Below are 19,010 nucleotides of genomic sequence, written 5' to 3' on the forward strand. Positions count from 1 at the left end.
AATTATCTCCTTAACATCACATGGTCATCCCCTGTTCAAGGGTATTTATAGATAAAACCAAGACAGTAGAAGATCTACTCAGAGTAGTGCAGGAGCAATAAGAGTATTTACGTACATTGAAGAATGAAGTTTTTCTAATTTAATATTTTTTGTATTTTATGATATTGAACCATATTCAACTATGTTGAATCTTTTTGTAACTCATTAACAGGTTTCTTCTTGAAACCTTTAATCAATAAAACAAATAGGGACCTGATCCCTATTTTTCCTCAAAAGAAAAAAAAACAAAACAAAAAAACATCACATGGTCATGGAAGAATTAAAGTCTGAAGTAAATATTATCACCTCTACATTTACACCAATAAGAAGCCAATGCACCTATATTGGCATGCAGGTACGCTAGTTATTAGTTTGCAAGATACATTATTAGAGCATAAACGATCACATGTCCAGCACTTAGTTTCCTCCATATTAATTTCAATTGACTAGAATAATGATTATTCAAATTCGAGGCAAATTAATTACTCACACATCTGGGCACAACTTTTCCAATATCAGAAAAGAGTTTAACTATATATTATCGGAAATGTCAAGTCATTATTTTATTATGTTATAACTGTTTCGGTCAAATACAAACTGATTACAGTTGACTTTTAAACGATATGGTTTTGAATACCAGTTGCTCCAAATTAATTTTATTTCTGCATTGAGAATTTAATATTATTGGATGTGTGAACATTATCATGTCTGTAAAATAATTTTGTTGCTATGTAAATCTATTCTGCCTAAAAATTCCAATTTTTAGAAAGAGTATATACTCCAAAATAATATAAACAAACTGCTGGATGTGCAAGGCGCATGTATGGCATATCACTTATTGTTCCAAGACATTTTTGTTTCCAAAGTTTGTTTAAACAATCACAACCCGTCACCTAATGAATACCCGGCCGGGCCGGCCGTCACATAATATAATCAATACCTCTCAATTAATCGTCAATATACTCCCCTAGCAGAAAAACTGACTTGCATTTTGGATCATCTATTATATAGAAAATAGAAGAAACATATATGAGGATATATTCCAACCACAGGAGCACAATATAGTACCCTATGCAAGTTGCAATTGATTAGGTATTGGCAAGTATTGTAGTAGGACATCTCTCGTTTATTGTATTTTCTCTTAAGTACTATACCTATAGAGTTTTAAATTTTTTTTCTTGACTAATAGAATTTTTTGTTGGAGGAAACTAGACCGCATTTAAATCAGATTGGCCGGCAAGTATTATATTGTAGTAGGACATGCAAGTCCGGTCTAGTTTCCTCCAACAAAAAATAAGATATATGTTACGTAAACTTCTTATAATTCTCAATTTAATAATTCAATCTCCATATGTAACATGTATCTCTTTTTTCATAACAAAACCCCGGGCTCCACTAAAATATAAATAGATCGATAACCTAACGAATATGTTAAAGAACAAGCATTGCCACAATTAGTAATATACCATTAAACTCAAATGAATCAAAATAATTAATACCAACAGAAAAAGTAAAACACTAATAAATTTAATATTCCAACACCACCCATTGCACCATGCCATTTGAAAAGTTATTGAGATAGCCACCCATTGGTAAAATTAAGGTGCATTTAATTTGCAAATGACGATAGACATGAGTGGAATAGTACATTGAGAGTATATTATTTGTACATTGAGAAAACTAATCCGATATTTTCTAAAGAAAAAAAAAAGATAACCTAATTTGCCAACACTAAAATGAAACTAAAATGCCCTTCGTTATTGTTAGATATATAGGTAATGGACAAATCCTAAAACTTGTGCTAAAGCTTAAATTATTCAATATGCATCTCTCATTTTTTTTGTTTTGTTTCAGACTCTAATCTAAATGGTTTGTCTCTGGCTAATATGGAGAGTCTTAACATCCTCAGTTAACATGCTGAACTGATTAGCATCATCTTCAAAAGATTGCTATATATAAAAAAAAAATATTGTGAATAATAATCTCACATAATATTTTAGTTTGAATTAATTTGTAATAAACAATTGAACGTCAATAAACCTAGTATATGTATTTGATTGGAGTAAATTTATTGCAGGACTTGCGTTTTTTATTTTTCTAGTATAATATTTATGAAATATATTTAATTCCTATATAAAAATTATGACACTTATATATATTAACCTGGTAAATATTTTAAATGATAGTTAGAATTGTTTCATGCCTGAAACTTCGGAAACTGTTCGAGTGTGCCAAAAGATGGGTTCCAAGTAGTAGGGGTAGTTTTCCATGTAGTCTGCTCCCATGGATAGTTTATTTCTTCTATAGCTCTATTATTGAAGGACGAAGATTTTTCATCATCAAAACTTGTACCAATTTGAGAGATTCTTGAATCTAAAGTAATGAAATTGATATGCAGAACAAATAATCAAATTCAACTTTATAGTTTATATGTCGACAATGGTGGTGAAACGTCATACTTTTGATATTGTGGCATATGATCCAAATTCCATTCCATCCCTTCCTCCTTCATACAATGTGTTTCTTCAAATGGTGGATGCATTAGGATCTCTTCTTTGTTTGCAATTGTTGGTTGAAGAAATAGAGAATCATGTTGCACTACTGAAGAGGTTCCTGCTTGTTGTGGCTGCCTTTGCACTAGCCCTTGGGTTGTTTGCAGCAATGTACTGTCTTGAGGTAGCATCTACACACAATTTTAGAGTGTAGTACATATCATTTTTTAGTAATGATAATTACACTTCTTTTGATTTTGGTTCAAAGTCCACATGCATAATCACGATCAATATTCTTTTGTCTTAAGGAGGTACTTCACATTAACATCATATTTTGTTTTGAAATTTATATCATTTAAACTTGAATGCATTCCAACGTAAAATAGTATTAATAACGTACTGATGGCAGAGGCACCGATGCAAATGTTGATGAACTTCTGAGCAAACTATTCTGTCATACAAAAGTAATGTTGTTGTATTAGCTAATTGCCTTGTTTTTGTTAGATTGTAATATTTTTAAAATGCCAAAGAAATGATTTAAATCCATTGGCTATTTTATATGAATAGTAGAGCAGACAATATTTGTTTGGCAGTATTTTATGTTTTTCATTGTATACTGTATTGTAGATACAAGATTATGTGTACTAGTGTAGATGCTAAATTCAGGCTTAACTAATATAAAATCTCAGCCCAATTAATTGCGGAAACATGATAAAAGGAAGAAGAATAAAATAAATATATTTAATACTTTTTAAGCTTGTGGGTACTATGATACTAAAAACCTAATATATACAGTGCCAAGAGTCAAGACTTTCTCATTGAAATATCAACTCTGCCTGGTTTAATTTAAATAACATAACAAATATAATTCATCGCCTACCTTCCTCTTAGAAATCTGATTAAGGACTCCCATCAACCTCATCTCACGTTCCTCAAGCTCTTGGTGGGTGTCAGACAATTTTAAGTCACCACACAAGTACCTTATGAAAAAAGATTGTAATATATGGTGCATTTTATGAAAAATCTAATTTCTATAACTCAACACAACACCTCCAACCAAGAAGCATGTATTGAGAAAATTCAATGATCAATGCTACCTAGGATGCATCTTATTTCTGAAATTTATGATCCACCATGAAGGGGATTATATTTTCACTAAAGATCAATGTTCATTAAAAAAATTGAATAGCTTTTGAGATTATATACTCTTTTCAAAATAAATAATTAGAGTCCTCAAAGGTATCATCTCTTAAAGTGTTGTAATTAAATATATAAGATAGCTATATTCATTTACTGATGCAAGTTTAAACATTTACAAAAAAATACTTTGTTTGATAAGGATGTTTGGATGGCTGAGGGGATCGACGTACTTCAAAATTTATATATACAGAACAGGATAAGGTACTGCCCATTGTGTTAGAAATTATTTCGATTTCCATAATGATTGTGAAATTTTTTTTTTGAATAATAGTGGCTGACGCCACTGATTTCATATTGAAACCAAAAAAGTACTTGTCAAGGTATCCAATGATTGTGAATTTTATAACTCTCATTAATGAATTGTGGAAATAATTTTTGACATGTTCTTTTACAAGGCCAAAAGTTGATATTTTAAATCGTTATATATAGAATTGCAGATTTTAAGACAAGTGAACTTAATTTATTTCATACTAATTAAGTAACAACTAACTGTGTAATATTGTTCAATTGTTGTAGTCTGGCTTCAGATTTCATCAGCTCTTGATTAAGATCCTACAAAAAGTAATAAATGTCATAGAGAATAAATATTAATTGAGTATATCGCTTGTACGCTCTTTACCAAATATTAGTTGGTTATTTCTTTACAGTTCTTGTCCTCTGTTGTATTTTTATTTTATTTTCAATTTGTGGTGGTTGTGTTTCAGGTGATCTATAAAACTCTTACGGTATCACTACAACAAAGTAGACACTTTTTGCGAGGGAAAAAACGCATTTATGACGGTAGTCCGCCGCAAAAAGAAAAAACTGAACAATGAGAGTAGTCCGTCGCAAAAGTCACTTTTTTATCTTCGCGAAAAGTCTCATTCTTGTTGTGTATGGGTATAACATGTGATTGTGGTGTGAAAAGAGAGAAGCGATCCAATTCAATCATTGTCTCATGTATTTCTACATGGTCCAAGAAATAGTATTTTTGATGTAAGCATTTGCAATAGAACAAGTACCTTTATTAGCTCCGACTCCTTGATTTGATGCAAATTGGAACTTGAACTTGCTTGATTATTACTGAAGAAAAAAAAAAATTACTAACATTAACATTTTGGATTGGAAGTGCCCTTATAATAGTTGATTAATTTGGTAAATAATTTGAACTTTGATGCTTCAATTACTAATATATCGGTATAATTTGAACTAATTCACATTTAATTAAAAATATAGTCTGCTTTCAACTTTATCCGATCCTCTTATTACTTCTTTCCAATTTATTATTTTTCTTCTTGCTTATTAGAGGAATCTGTTATGCCCCGAATTTTATTATTTATTTCTGGTTTTTTTTGTATTTAAATATTAAATATTGTCATAAAATGAGATATAATAACTAACATTATAACACATGTTTGCCTTTAATGTTATAATACTCATTAATTTTGTAGAGTAATCCATATCTTTGGAAATGTGTTTGTTAGGGATGCGAAAATTTTCAAAATGTCTTTGGAAATGTTTTGTGGTATATATATACCTGGATGCTTGTGTAACCCTGTCTGCTTGAGCTTTGAGATTCTCAAGATATGAAATCAAATTCTACATTGAATAAATTGAAATATCTTTTATGAGACCAAAAAAAATGTAGATATGCAAATTTAGAAAAAAAAAAAATCAATATATATCATTAAAGTAATTGGTGATTTCATATATCTATTAAACTAAAATTGTCTCACAACATTGATTAGTTAATACGCACCATCATGAGTTTAAAACTATTCTCATGTCTTATCATAGAAACAAAGTTAAGAAGGTTACAAGGAAATATTTTTTGAAATATAAGAAAAATGAATTGAAATACTACCTAATTAATTTTATATAATATTTTTTCCATTATGTTTTAATTAAATAAAATATCAAGATGTATATATGAAAACAAATCTTACCTCTTTGTTTGGGATGACCGCATTTCTTTCTCTAAATATAATCGAAAACCCAGAAAAAATAAAAAGAACAAACAAACAAATCAAATGTTTAATAATAAAATCTAAAGAATTTATAGAAAACGATAAAATTATAATGTAAAATTTTGATATGATTTTACCTTTTTTCTCTTTCTAGATCCGCAACTGTCTTTTCTTGATCTGAGATCCTAAGATATCTTATCAGTACATCCTCAATTCTAGCATACATAACAAAACTTAAATTAAACAGCTTCTCTTGTAAGACTGCTTAAACCACAAAATTGTAATACTGTAACTATTGCAACAAAATAATGACAATAAACATATATGCTAGAAATACTATGTTTCTAAACCTCTAGCAACTAAAGGAAACATAATACATAATAAAAAATCGCATCATATAAAAAGCAATAGAATACGAGCGGGATGGGGAATGGTTGAAATGACGATAAATATCAAGCATTCTAGCTATGTGACACAAAAGTCCCACAAAAACTAAAAGACAAGTTCTTCATGACGACTATCACGCATGTGATATTGTATGGTGCAGAAAATAAATGTAGCAGAGATACGTATGTTGCATTCAATTTATGGCCATACAAGATGAGATCGAATTAGAAACGACGATATAGGTACATACTTGGGGTAGCACCAATCGATTGAAGGCTCATCCAATACCATTTGAGATGGTTCGGGCATCTCCAATGGAGGCCTCCTGAGGCATCGGTGCATACTGGAATTATAAGTCATATCGAAAACACAAGCTAGGGCAGAGGTTAGCCAAGAAAGTAGTAAAAAGGGAATTGAAGGAATGAATTTATCTAAAGAGTTGGTTTCGGAGAGAAGTGTGTGGAAATTAGTAATCCACTTACCAGAACCATGACCTATGAAATATTGCTTAGGAGTTGTTTAGAGGTAGTATTATATGCTTCAGGTCATGGAGCTAGTGCTTTAGGGTCAAAGATGTAGAACTTAGAACTTTGACCTCTATCTAGTATAGTGTAAGCATAACATAGTTAGTATTATTATATTAATATTATTACTATCAATATTGGTACCATTATTACTATTTGTATCACTACTACTACTAATACTATTAGTATTCTTATTGTAGTTGTTGTTCTTATTATTATTACTACTGCTACTACTACTAGTACTATCAAACTTGACTTTGTGCCTTGTGACTATGATTGAGTTTCATGTCTAGCCTACTTTAATTTGTTTGGGACTAAAAGCTTGGTTGTCGTTGTATCACATAGAAAGCAATGTTATTAGAACCGGATCAAACATCGACCTGGTAAAGCTTCAAATTAACGGTTCACTAATCGGACCGGTGATTCAACCGATTCAACTACTGGATTTCCAAAACAATCATAATAAGAGTCAATATTGAGTTCATAAAATGGATATGAAGCAAGAGTACATACTATAATCTCAACAACGGAACTTATTAGAAAATAAAACAAAATTAAAATTTAGACATGAGTAATCTGCATCATTACGCCTTATATCTTATTCAATTCTGTTTGTTCTAGCAATTACATACATTATGTCTTCCGTATTGAGTTGAGTTGTAATTATTTTTTATTGCTTTCTCTAAAAACATTGCTATGGTACAAGCTGATATCATCATTTGTGGTACCATTATGATATCCATCAGTTGGCTAGACTTAAAAAGTTCAGAGAAATATCCAAACTCAATCACCATGGCTATCATAGACGTACGCATGGTCCAACATATGATTGTCATTCAAGTTTTTAATTTATTTCCTCAATATTTGCATGTATATATGTCACTAATCACTATCACGTGGATTTTCCACCATTTAGGTTGGACATCTATAACTATATATTACACTTAATTAAAGGTTTCAAATTAAATTAAAGCATCAAGAGCTGACAATATTATTTTAAAATTAAATTAGCTTGGACTTCTGAAATAATATTCACTGAAATTTTTATTAATAATAATAAAAAAGTAATCAAATTAAAGAAAATTAGATCACTTTTTCTGAGATTTCGAGAAATAACATTTTGTTCGATTACCCAACCCAATTCCATTTGATAATTCAACATAATTTTTTTAAAAAAATTATTTTTCTCAGTTCCGCTGGATTATTCAGTAGGATTAGTTTTCTTTTATTTAAGCATATGAATCTGGTAAAATTCGCAAATAAAAAAAACTAATTTCACTGAATAATTCAATAGAATATGACAAAAAAACAAACAAACAAAGACCATTTCTACTGGATAATCCAACAGAAATGTCATATTTTAACTTTTCAAATTGTGATGTCATTTTCTTTAATTTAATTAATTTTAAGGTTATAAATAAAAAATTGGTGCTATTCAAGTCTCAAAGTATTTAAAGAAAAAAAATTGGGAAATCAATCAAATTACTTGCTTCGAAGTTTTTTTGCAAAAATAAAGTTGATTGAATTGTAAAACCAATGATTCTTTAAACACCAAATAACACCTGTCAGTTACTCACCTATTCCGTACAGTAATGGAAAAAAAAATACAAAATTAGAACTTTATCAGAACTGATTAACACTAGAAAGTACCATATAGAAGGTACCAACCATGACTACTATCAGCACTAACCAAGGATTTTCAGTTGTGCTTTGGAGAGACTAAAGGTGCGCAACTCCAGTTTTGTTTGGGGAAGAAAGAAGAGAACGTCATTCGTGCTTACGGAATGAGAGAGAAAGGCGAATCTTTTCCTCTAAGGCGGACGATAAAAACAGATCGAGAGAGAAAGACAGGACAGATGAACTGAATTTTTATCTCTTTGTTTCAACGATTTTCTAATTAAATCGGACAGTTCAACTAGCTTATAGTGGTCCAATGATATGATCATATGATCGATTCTTTTAGAGAAACACTGATAAAAAGTACTCCAACTACCAAACTAGCTATTTCTAATATTTAATTAGAATTTCAACAGAAACAAAAGTATAAACACTTATTTCTAAAAAAAATATGCCTCGAGAAAATAAGGTTTACAACAACACGTGTGAAGATCATGAATCATGTTTTCAAGAAACAATAAATAATTAGTACCTACGACGACCCGAGAAGTAGCTTAACTTGCCAGAAGGAGAAAACATTATCAGTGCAACTTCAATGTCACATAAAACTGAGAGCTCATACGCCTTCTTGATGAGGCCACTGCGTCGCTTCGAAAAGGTGACCTGACGTGTAGTTGTATTCTGTATCTTTTTTATGGGAACCTTAACCCTGCCCATTTCTCTCTTGGAGTGCTGGAATACCAACAAGGGTTTTATAGAAAAGCAAAGGAAAGGTATGACGTCAAAGGGAAACGTAAGATGACAAATAGAGAGAGAGAGAGCTAAAGAGAGCAAACCAATGGGTGCTTTATAGGAAGATTGAGGGGGAAGGAGAGGAGCTTATGGTTTCTCGCTGCCAGGTCCACCCTTAACTTTGGGTCGGTTCAGACTCAATTAATCCTAATGTAAGTGGATTAATGTTTAAATAAACAAAAAGATAAATTAATTTGGAGTCTATCCAATAGTAAGACTACTTTTATATTTAGAAAAGTTATGGATTGATAGACATATCGGGTCGGATTGGGCCATGTTTAAATAGATTGAAACGGATCTTCTCAGCTTATCCCGGGTGTTGGGTTCCTTTGGTGCAATCATTGCGTGGCAATCAGTGTGGAATCCCAGGTATTTGAGTTCATTTTAATTTGTGTCAAATTACAAAACCAATATATATGACGAATGAATTGTGTAGTTTACTCATAAATTTATGAAATAATAAGTTTCTGTTATATGTGTCATTTTGTGATCTCATTAATGATCTCTCAAATTTGCATCCTACTTTGAAGGATCATGCACGCTACATTAAAAATATTATATATTCCAGGATATTTATTAATAATATAATATTTTTAGTTCATATTTAAATTCAATCAAGAACAAGGATACATTTTTATGTGAAGAAGAATATGTGGTGCTTTACTCGCTACACAGAGGATAACACAAAGATGGTGTAGGTTGTGGCCTGGTGAAGCTGTTTTTCTCTGCTTCACATAAACTAGCTAGTCTATTTATTGATTTCCTATTTTTTCTCCGGTTTTATTTCCAAATCGTACTTGACAGATAATAATAGATGCTACTGTCTACTTAGCATCTATCATGGACGCGAAATTTGAGGAACTATTTGGAGCAAATAAACAAAATTGTGCTTATCCTAAAGAATTTTATTATGTATGCTTTGGCGGTGCCTAGTTATTTGTTGGGTACATACGCGTACGTACTTGCGATTTTGGTACTTTGGAAAATAATGAAAGCTCTAGCGAAGGTGAAAGTGAACAAGGAAGCCAAATATGATTCAAATACGATAAGTACAGATCTTCTGAAAAAAAAAAAAAAACTACTTAAATTTAGGTATGTGCTAATTTTATTTAAAGAAATTAATTATGTAGTAGTCTTCCAGCTTCGTAGGAATGCATATTATACTAAGGAAACCTATACTTAGGTAGTTTAAATACTTTATACCTTAAAATGAATATCAGTTCCTTGAATGTCGTTATTTTAAAAATTGATATTCAGACCGCTAACTATTGATTTGTGTTGTGTTGGGTCCCTAACCTGTTTTGTAATAGTCGCTTATGAAAACACATCGCATATCACTTGTGTAAATAAGCTGAAAATATTTGTTGTCCGCTTTGACTGTTGTTTAATGTTAACAATTGCAGGTTAATTACCTGATGCCAATAAGAGGAAATATGTTCTTTTTAAATCACGCGAGAAACCGAACAAGTACATATCACTTGAGAAAAAAAAAATCAAAGATACAATGCTTATTCATATTCAATTTCCACAGGGGAATGAGAGAGCAAACCGATCGTAGCTTTTATAGGAGCATTGGAATATGTTTTAACTGATACAAATCACTTGAGAAAATTAAAAATAAAATTCCTATCTTTCTTCTTTCTAACTTTACACTGCTGCAAACATGGGGAATTATAAACAACTGACAGTTTCTCATTATCTCATACATTTCGATTTGAGGATGTTTTCAGACAACAAACCACTTTTACTTGAATGGTTGTTGACTTTAAAGGGCAAAAATTTTATTTTTTTATTACCATTAACAAGAAAGAATGAGATGAATGTGAAAACTTGTAAGCACCTGTTTCATCTTTATTAGCACAGGACAATGAAACATTATATAAACTTATTAACTTTTTTAATGGATGTTAAGTAAACTTCCCAAGACGTACAATTGAGTCTTTTTATTTCTATCAATAATGAGGCATAATCATTTCTGTTCATTTCTACTTCTTGATAACACCAGCAGAACCTCCATAAGGTGGTTTCATTGGCTGTTTTCCTTTGTTTGTCAGTTGTAGAGCTTCCAATTCTTGTTCCAGAGGGAAAGAAGTTTCTTCCCTGTCCTTCTGCAAGTAATAATATACCATTTTAGTATGCATCATATTTCTCTTTTGATAAAATGTCACACATAGGGATTTGTTACTATAAACTCAGTTTACAAATGCATGCATTTGTGAACTCTCATTTATATTTCTTGGCAATAATGTAAATTCTGTCTTTTAAATTACAAATTCAAACCACAATCTTACTGTAAGTAACAAGAGATTGCATTAATTTGGAATGTTATAATATATGTCGAAATCATTTTTACAACATTAAGATCTAGGTTGGAAGATCTTTAAAAAAAATTCTTCCATTTAAACTGTAGATGGTTGACCTTTGATCTTCTGTCAAACAAATATTATTTTATGCCCAAATTTTGCTTATGATGCGGAACGAGATCAACTATTTGAAATTTATCATTTGGATAAATGACCAATAAAAATTTACATAACGTAACAGTTTTTTAACCATTTCACATGAAAAGTAAATATTTTATGTGTATATATCTCTATCTGGCATGAAATAACATACCCTTGTGATAGGCAACGAAGAAGCAGTTGATGTTGCTGACCTGCTCAACAAATAATTCTTCACAGAAAAATAATGTCAGTTTATTAACATGCGGCCGTGATCAGCTATCTCAAAGTGACCGTTAAAAATCATCTCATAAAAGTGACCTTAATTAGAATATGAAATATATAGGTACAGAAGTGAAATGTGGATATGTTGCTAGTTTTGCAGGGGAAAAAAACAAACCTAATATCCCAGTATGCTTCTTTTTAATTATTATTTGTTAGTTCTATATATATATATATGTGTGTGTGTGAGATAATTTATGCAATATTAAAAATCAATCATCACTAGGTAAGATAGCTTCTGCAAACATGAATTACGATTCATGGCTGCTGAAAAAAATATATCATATATTTTTCGAACTTGACAAATAAATTTAAATGAAATGTATTATCATATATATATATATACATATATATATATATATATGCTAGCATAGTAGCATGCTATACATAGCATAGAGGCCCTCCATGCAACGCCTTGGATTTCGACTTTTCAAAATCCTAACGGTCGATCCGAACCGTTCATCTTGTTCTCCATATTAATATGTGTTTGGGGACCAAATTTTACATTTTTTGGAATTTTTTTACTATTTCTTTAGATTTATTGAAAATCACTATTTTCAGCAAATCTGGACCATAAAAAACAGCGATTTTCAATAAATCTAAAGATATAGTAAAAAAATTCCAAAAAATGTAAAATTTGGTCCCCAAACACATATTAATATGGAGAACAAAATGAACGGTTCAGATCGACCGTTAGGATTTTGAAAAGTCAAAATCCAAAGCATTGCATGGAGGGGCTCTATGCTATGCATAGCATGCTAGCATATTCCTATATATATATATATATATATATATATATGAGGAGGGTTCAAATGCACCCAAATTTTTGTGCACCCAAATGTACCCTATCATTTTTCTCTGTTTTCAAAGTCCAAATAGTTAATCCAAACCGTTAGATGCGATATATATATTAAGATGTGCTTGGAGACCAAATTTTACATTTTTTGGAATTTTTTTACTATTTATTAAGTCACTTTAAAAATCACTGATTCAATGGTCCAGAAAATGCAAAATCAGCAATTTTCAAAGTGGCTTAATAAATAGTAAAAAAATTCCAAAAAATGTAAAATTTGGTCTCCAAGCACATCTTAATATATAGATCGTATCTAACGGTTCGGATTGACTATTCAGACTTTGAAAAAGAAAAAAAATGATTTGAAAGATAGGGTGCATTTGAATCCTCCTATATATATATATATATATATATTGAGAAACAGCTAGGAAGATAGAATTGTTCGAACTTGACAAGCATGTTTCACGAATCATGGCTGCTGAAAAAATATATCATATATCTTAATTTAATTACCTTCCTCTTAGTAACTTCATCAAGAAAATTAAGGAGTTTTTTATGGAGTTCTGTCAGCTCGTGTGGAGAGTGATTTGGCTTTCTTATGTCACCAACAAACCTATAGAACAAATTACATAATTTGAATATGGCTTTACTTTAATTCAACCATGTTGCATGTCTTAATTTGAAATTTAAAGGTCAATGTTTTAAAATATACGTAGGATTCCTTTCTAATAATTAATACAGAAAAATTATTTAGTTTCAGGTTCTGGTTGTTAGCTATATATATTTATTTTTTTTGCATGAAAAATGAGGATCTAAGTCCTCATTTGTTTTTTGTTTTTTTAGTAAAAGTTGCAGATCAAGGTAACCAACTATTTGATATCCTTGTTATTACAACAAATAACCAGTTTTTGAACTGATGACCTCTCATATAAAGACCACGAGACTTTTCCACTAGATCAAAGACTAGTTCTTCTAAGTTCTCATTTGTTATATTGATTAGTAAAATTATACATTTATATATGTTCTGTCTGCATACTTGCAAAATGAATCATTTTTTTATTTCTATTGACAAAACTCTGATTATAATTGGGACACCGAAAAGTTATGAGAGTTAATATTATGTTCAAGAAGTTTCACTTGAGAAGGGCTAATTGCCCACTTCTAAAAAATAAAAATCTCTTTAGGCCAGATTAAATGCTAATTAACCTTGTAATTTCCTTCAAGGAATTCAGTTGCTTCCGAAGTCTAATCAGCTCTTCACGAATATCCTACAAATTACATAAAGCAACCCTTATTAACACCAACGGACCTTTAACACAAAAATAACAGTAACAATTTGGTAGCGTAAGGTCGACCCAGTGATTAAAGAAATATTTTGCTGTTGAACCCGAATTTACTAATGAATAGCAATACTATCCTAATTTTTGGAGAAATCATAAAACGATGCCTAAAATCTGAGCATGAGTGATGCAGGAGCATCCGAATCAGAAGCTTAATTTCAGCAAACAAAATCAGCAAAATATTTTCTTAGTTTAGTTATATGGTAATCATTTATATTTAGATTTGTATTTCCGAATTTAGCCAGTAGCTGACCACTGTCAAATTTCTCATTCAGTAATTCATATTATTTGTGTAATATGTTACCAAATATTAGCAACTTTCCTAATTATTTTCTGCATTGAATAATAGCTATATATATAACCCGGCTTGTGGGTGAATATATAGAAGACAATTTTTCTGGATATTTTTCTATAAAATTAAGGAGAGACAATTCTCCCTTTTATTTTGGTGTTCTCTCAAATTTATTCTCTAAAGATTATCAGCATGACACGCCTATAGAACAATCATCCGTTCTGTCCGGTGTCAATGAGCATTTATAGTTGTGACTGAAAAATATGCATAATTCATAGCTTAACAGTAAGATGATCTGTCTTTTTCATATTCTTTTTTGTTGTTGTATATCATCTGAATATATGCATGAATTTTTCAGGCAACATTATAATTGCATGCGATCAAATTTCACCATATATAGTTTTTAGTTCTTTTGAAAGTAATATGGCTATTGTTCCTACCGTACGTTTGTAAAATCCCAAAAACAAATCTTGTTTAAAAGGGATATACATTTCTAGATCATTCAATCAAGCAATTAAGCACCAAAATGAAGGGCGGGCAAGCGAGTTAATTTGAAAATTCAGAGAGAACCCCAATAACATGTACAAAGGTCCTTTACCTCAGTATCCCAACAACTTCTGGGCAAATCGGGAGTCGAACTTCCATTCTGGCTATAACATTTCAAGAGAGAAAATATATAAGACAAACATTCAAAGTTGATTTGATATTTAGAAAAGGTACTGATGAAGTACAATTCAAAAATAAACTGAATATTTGAAAAAAGAATTTAAAAATCAAAACCTAAATTGTCAAGATTAGTTAGTATGTTAAGCAATTTAAATATGTAAATTCCTTAATTTTCTCGATGTCTGATGATCAAAATTCAAAATGCATAAATATATACTTGGGTGCTTCTCTGGCCATGCCTTGAGTTTTGAGGTTTTCAATCAATACCATTAGATCCTGCATTGAATAAAATTGGTGATTAATTGTGTTTGGTTCCAAAATATATATTTGCAAAAATCGGTGATTCATTTGAATTGTCACGAGCTATATTAATTAACACTGATTTTTCATCCACATGGAAACTTTCACATGCCATTGTCCAAGCATGTGCTGTTAGAAATTTAGGTATTCGTTTGATTCCAAAATAATTGCTATAATTGGTAATACGACTTCACGCTCTTAATTTAGAGCACACTAATGTATTATAAAAAATAAAAATAAAAACAAGAGGATAATTTATAGAAGCTCTAGTTCCAATTCCAATAGAAGATTTGATAAAACATCAGTAAAAAAAATGTATTGAGATGTGCTGCACTACGTTATCACTAATACAGTTGAATTTTCTGAAATTAGGGTACAAAAGTCACACAAAAAAAGGAGGGAAAACCAACCTCCTTGTTTGAGATTGGCGCGCTGGACCTGAAAAAATAAAGTTCAAAAAGAGTACATGACAATTCAAAGAGAAACTTTTTAATAAAAGAAAAATTATTATATAAGAGTAATATAGATGAAGTTAATACCCATTTTTTTCTTCTGCGGAGCTAAGAAATTTTATTAGCACATCCTCAATATTCCTAATAAATAAATTAAGTAATGCTCGTAGTTAAACATATATAAATAGAAAATGCAATTGATTCAATAAAAAACGAGATTATATACATTAATTAATACCTTTGATTAGAAAAACAAGTCAATTTACCAGAAGGAGAGAGTATAATTAGCGCACAATCAATATCGCACAAAACCGAGATCTCATAGGCCTTCTTTAGGAGACCAGACCGTCTTTTTGAAAAGGCAATTTGGCGTGCAGTCGTGTTTTGTATCTTAACTATGGGAACTTTTACTCTCGACATTATGTGTCTTTTATGAATATCAATGGAGTAAAAATTAGGGTTTTTGAAATGGATAAGAGAAATTTAGAAGATTAAAAGTTGATGAAAAAAAATCAAAAGAGGTCTTATATATAGAGTGATTGGAAGTCACTGAGCCGAACAAATAAATTGTCACATGCCTAATTTGCTCATGGGAGTGATGGGTTTCGTATCAATTTAGTTAGCTTAATTCTCAATTTAGTTATCTAAATTCATACATAATCTATCTATGGGATAATCGATTAACAAAATAATTGACTATAAAAAAAAAGTAAAATTTTACAAATTGCCCAACCTTCAAAATGTTTTCAAGCAAAATGGATTTTAAAGAATATGTAATTTGAATAACAATTTTTTTTATAGAGATGTGACAAATTTTTCAGTTAGAAAAAATATATATCAAATACATGTTTTTCTTAAGTATTTATATTAATTTGCATCATGATGAAACTAATTACAAGATTGTACAATACATTACTAGAAAGAAAAACTCTTAAATTTATATTTTACTTATTTGACAGTGTTTCATTTAAACTTTCTTATAATTATTAAAAAAAAAAAAGTGTTAAAACTTTACACAAAAATATAAGTACATTTGAGATGTAAATAAGAAATACAAAATATGAGATACAAAAATAACTTATCTCCATTTTTTAACACAAAAAATTATATATTGTCAACATATTTTTTTCTTCATTTGATTACAATATAGGACATTACTTAGATGAAAATGATAAATTATCTATGTTACTGATGGTGTCCAATTAGTAGATGGAAATGAGAATATATATTAATATTTGATTATTGTATTAAGGACAGGTTCCTTTTTGTAAATTTGAATCACAATACATCAAATTAATGCATATATGCTCATCAGTAATGAACAAATTTAATTCCTCAAAACATGATTATTATAGTGAGCCTTTTAAAAAAAATAACAAACATATAATATATCCTATTTATAAAACTCCGACCTAATTGGTTTCTATTTATAAATTTATTATCTTTTATAATTTTATCATGATACATATTAGTATAAATACTTAAAAATACGTCTTCAATATATATATTATCTAACTGAAAAATTTGTTGTATATCTACAAAAAAAGTTGTTTGAATTACATATTCTTTAAAATCCTTTATGTACTCACTAAAATCTAATAAAGATAAGGTGTCACTAGTAGAAAATCAGCAATCATAATCAATCAAAAACAACCATCAGGATCGAACCTGCGTGCAATCCTGACCCAGGCGTTACTAATAGTACTATTAGTCATGATCGAACTTATGGCCAATCCTGTTGTGAGACTATATCAAGATAGGTCGTTTAGTAACAGATGATATGTTGTGACTAACTGACTATATATCAAAATCAGTCATGTAGTAACAGCCGATCCTGTAGTGACAATCAAGATCGGTTGTTACTATAGTAACAGCTGATCCGGTTGTGTAGTTATCAAGATCTGGCTATTATTTAACAGCCCGCCACCAAATTTGTTGGCCAATAATTGATATGCCACAATCACAAACACATTGAACATGCTAACTAAACGCAATAATTAACTAAAATTATCCAAATTACCTGCCATTATATCCACAAAACACACAAAAGACACCAAACAAGTTAATTAAATTATGCCTTAATCAAACAAGTTAATTAATCAAACATTTTATCTGTATATATAACCCTGCATATTATTTGGGCAAAAGAGAAAATTGAACAAGAGGAACTAGTGGTCTAGCAAAACCTTTATATATGCAAGCTATGTGTGTTAACCCAGGGACACCCTTTGATCTATAGCCTTGGAAGAGTACCACCTCAGAATTTGGTCATATGACATAAATGAAAAAAAGATTGACATAATAAACGACAAATTATTGTTTGAATAATAGGTACAAGGTTACATATATAAATAGTAACTAATATGAATAACTTACAGGTTATACGTACAAAGCATTAAAAATCATCCTTCTCAATGGTCATAGTTCTGACATGCCTTCTGTATACCTATTTTCCATAGAAAATTATAAAAAGATTATATTGCATATGCTCCTTCATAGAATCTTAAATTATACTACACCAAGAAATGCAAAAGTTATCCCCATTTGCATCACTATTGAGAAGGGATTATAATGATAGTTGTTGTTATTATTAGTTTATTACCTAGTTTCATTGAATAAATATGACATATACGCGATAATTAGCAAGGCAATAGCTCTAATCCAGAACCAAGATTCAACATTCCTCGTTTCGACTTCCCAATCTTTAATGGTGATGACCCAACTGACTGGGTTGAGGAAATTAAAGTAACTACTATTTCAATGTTTTCCAGGCATCTGAGATGTATAAAGTGAGAATGGCGACGATGCACTTTACGGGAACGCAAAAGAATGATACAAAGGCTACAAAATGGCGAAACCAGAACAACCATGGCCAATCCTAATTGAAGAAGTGCTAAGGTATTTCGCTAGAATCAGTGCTAATCCAATAGCAGAGTTCAAGAAATCCAACAACAAGGCAATATTGATGATTATGTCAAGAACTTATCAAGAGCAAAATCTAGATTAATGAGCCAAGTAAGAATAGATAGTGAGTTGTTTTTCCGAGAGTGTTTCATCAGTGGGTTGAAGGAAGAAATCCAAAATACAATTGGTTTGTTTAAACCCGACCCTCTAGATGACGTTTTCCAGACAGTAAGGCAATTAGAACTCTCGCTTAGCACAAATTCGAGAAGGATGAGCCATAATTCAGTTAGAGCCCAAATCTGTGATACTACCAACTACTTAGAACCAAACAAAAACTGGAAAGACACCACAATCCTGCTCAAAGCTTAGTGGAAGAAAGAAGAACCAAAGGTCTTTACTACAAGTATGGGGATAAGTTCTATCTGGGACACAAGTGTTCAAAGCAAGCTCTTTATGCCTTGATTGCTGAAGGTGGGGAAGAAGAAGAATGGGGCAGTGAAATGGTTGAACTCAGCACTGGGCAAAAGAAAGAAGCAACCATTG

The 19,010-nt window shown here is 30.6% G+C and overlaps 2 protein-coding genes across 3 annotated transcripts; both read right to left on the reverse strand.

Moving 5' to 3' along the window:
* Positions 1-2,126: 2,126 nt before the first annotated feature.
* Positions 2,127-9,114, reverse strand: LOC144546995 (agamous-like MADS-box protein AGL66). The gene is made up of 11 exons (XM_078295596.1): positions 9,042-9,114; positions 8,738-8,937; positions 5,815-5,892; positions 5,657-5,687; positions 5,248-5,309; positions 4,733-4,793; positions 4,222-4,283; positions 3,412-3,511; positions 2,932-2,982; positions 2,499-2,722; positions 2,127-2,348 (listed from the first exon to the last, which is right to left on the reverse strand). The coding sequence occupies exons 2-11, from the start codon at positions 8,920-8,922 to the stop codon at positions 2,237-2,239; spliced, it is 966 nt and encodes a 321-aa protein (XP_078151722.1). The 5' UTR covers positions 8,923-8,937; positions 9,042-9,114; the 3' UTR covers positions 2,127-2,236.
* Positions 9,115-10,922: 1,808 nt separating this feature from the next.
* Positions 10,923-15,995, reverse strand: LOC144547044 (agamous-like MADS-box protein AGL104). Of its 2 annotated transcripts, none has more exons than XM_078295651.1 (9): positions 15,802-15,995; positions 15,651-15,704; positions 15,522-15,549; positions 15,029-15,087; positions 14,744-14,795; positions 13,720-13,781; positions 13,027-13,126; positions 11,614-11,670; positions 10,923-11,102 (listed from the first exon to the last, which is right to left on the reverse strand). In XM_078295651.1, the coding sequence occupies exons 1-9, from the start codon at positions 15,981-15,983 to the stop codon at positions 10,983-10,985; spliced, it is 714 nt and encodes a 237-aa protein (XP_078151777.1). In that variant the 5' UTR covers positions 15,984-15,995; the 3' UTR covers positions 10,923-10,982. The 2 variants fall into 2 exon arrangements, with proteins under 2 accessions (XP_078151777.1, XP_078151776.1); XM_078295650.1 differs by having other exon boundaries at positions 10,923-11,105.
* Positions 15,996-19,010: the final 3,015 nt, after the last annotated feature.

The sequence above is a fragment of the Carex rostrata genome, chromosome 30, assembly GCF_964058835.1.
Source record: "Carex rostrata chromosome 30, lpCarRost1.2, whole genome shotgun sequence".
Taxonomy (NCBI): Eukaryota; Viridiplantae; Streptophyta; class Magnoliopsida; order Poales; family Cyperaceae; genus Carex; species Carex rostrata.

Excerpts from the sequence above, each read along its gene's own strand:
- LOC144547044 (XM_078295650.1), bottom strand. The coding sequence starts at position 15,983 with ATGTCGAGAGTAAAAGTTCCCATAGTTAAGATACAAAACACGACTGCA. Across the intron at positions 15,088-15,521 it reads CGCCAATCTCAAACAAGGAG|GATCTAATGGTATTGATTGA; the intron begins GTTGGTTTTCCC and ends TATTCAATGCAG. Across the intron at positions 13,782-14,743 it reads GAAGTTGTTGGGATACTGAG|GATATTCGTGAAGAGCTGAT; the intron begins GTAAAGGACCTT and ends TGTAATTTGTAG.
- LOC144546995 (XM_078295596.1), bottom strand. The coding sequence starts at position 8,922 with ATGGGCAGGGTTAAGGTTCCCATAAAAAAGATACAGAATACAACTACA. Across the intron at positions 3,512-4,221 it reads CAATTGAACAATATTACACA|GTACTTGTGTGGTGACTTAA; the intron begins GTTAGTTGTTAC and ends TTTTTTCATAAG. Across the intron at positions 2,983-3,411 it reads ATCAGATTTCTAAGAGGAAG|AATAGTTTGCTCAGAAGTTC; the intron begins GTAGGCGATGAA and ends TTTGTATGACAG.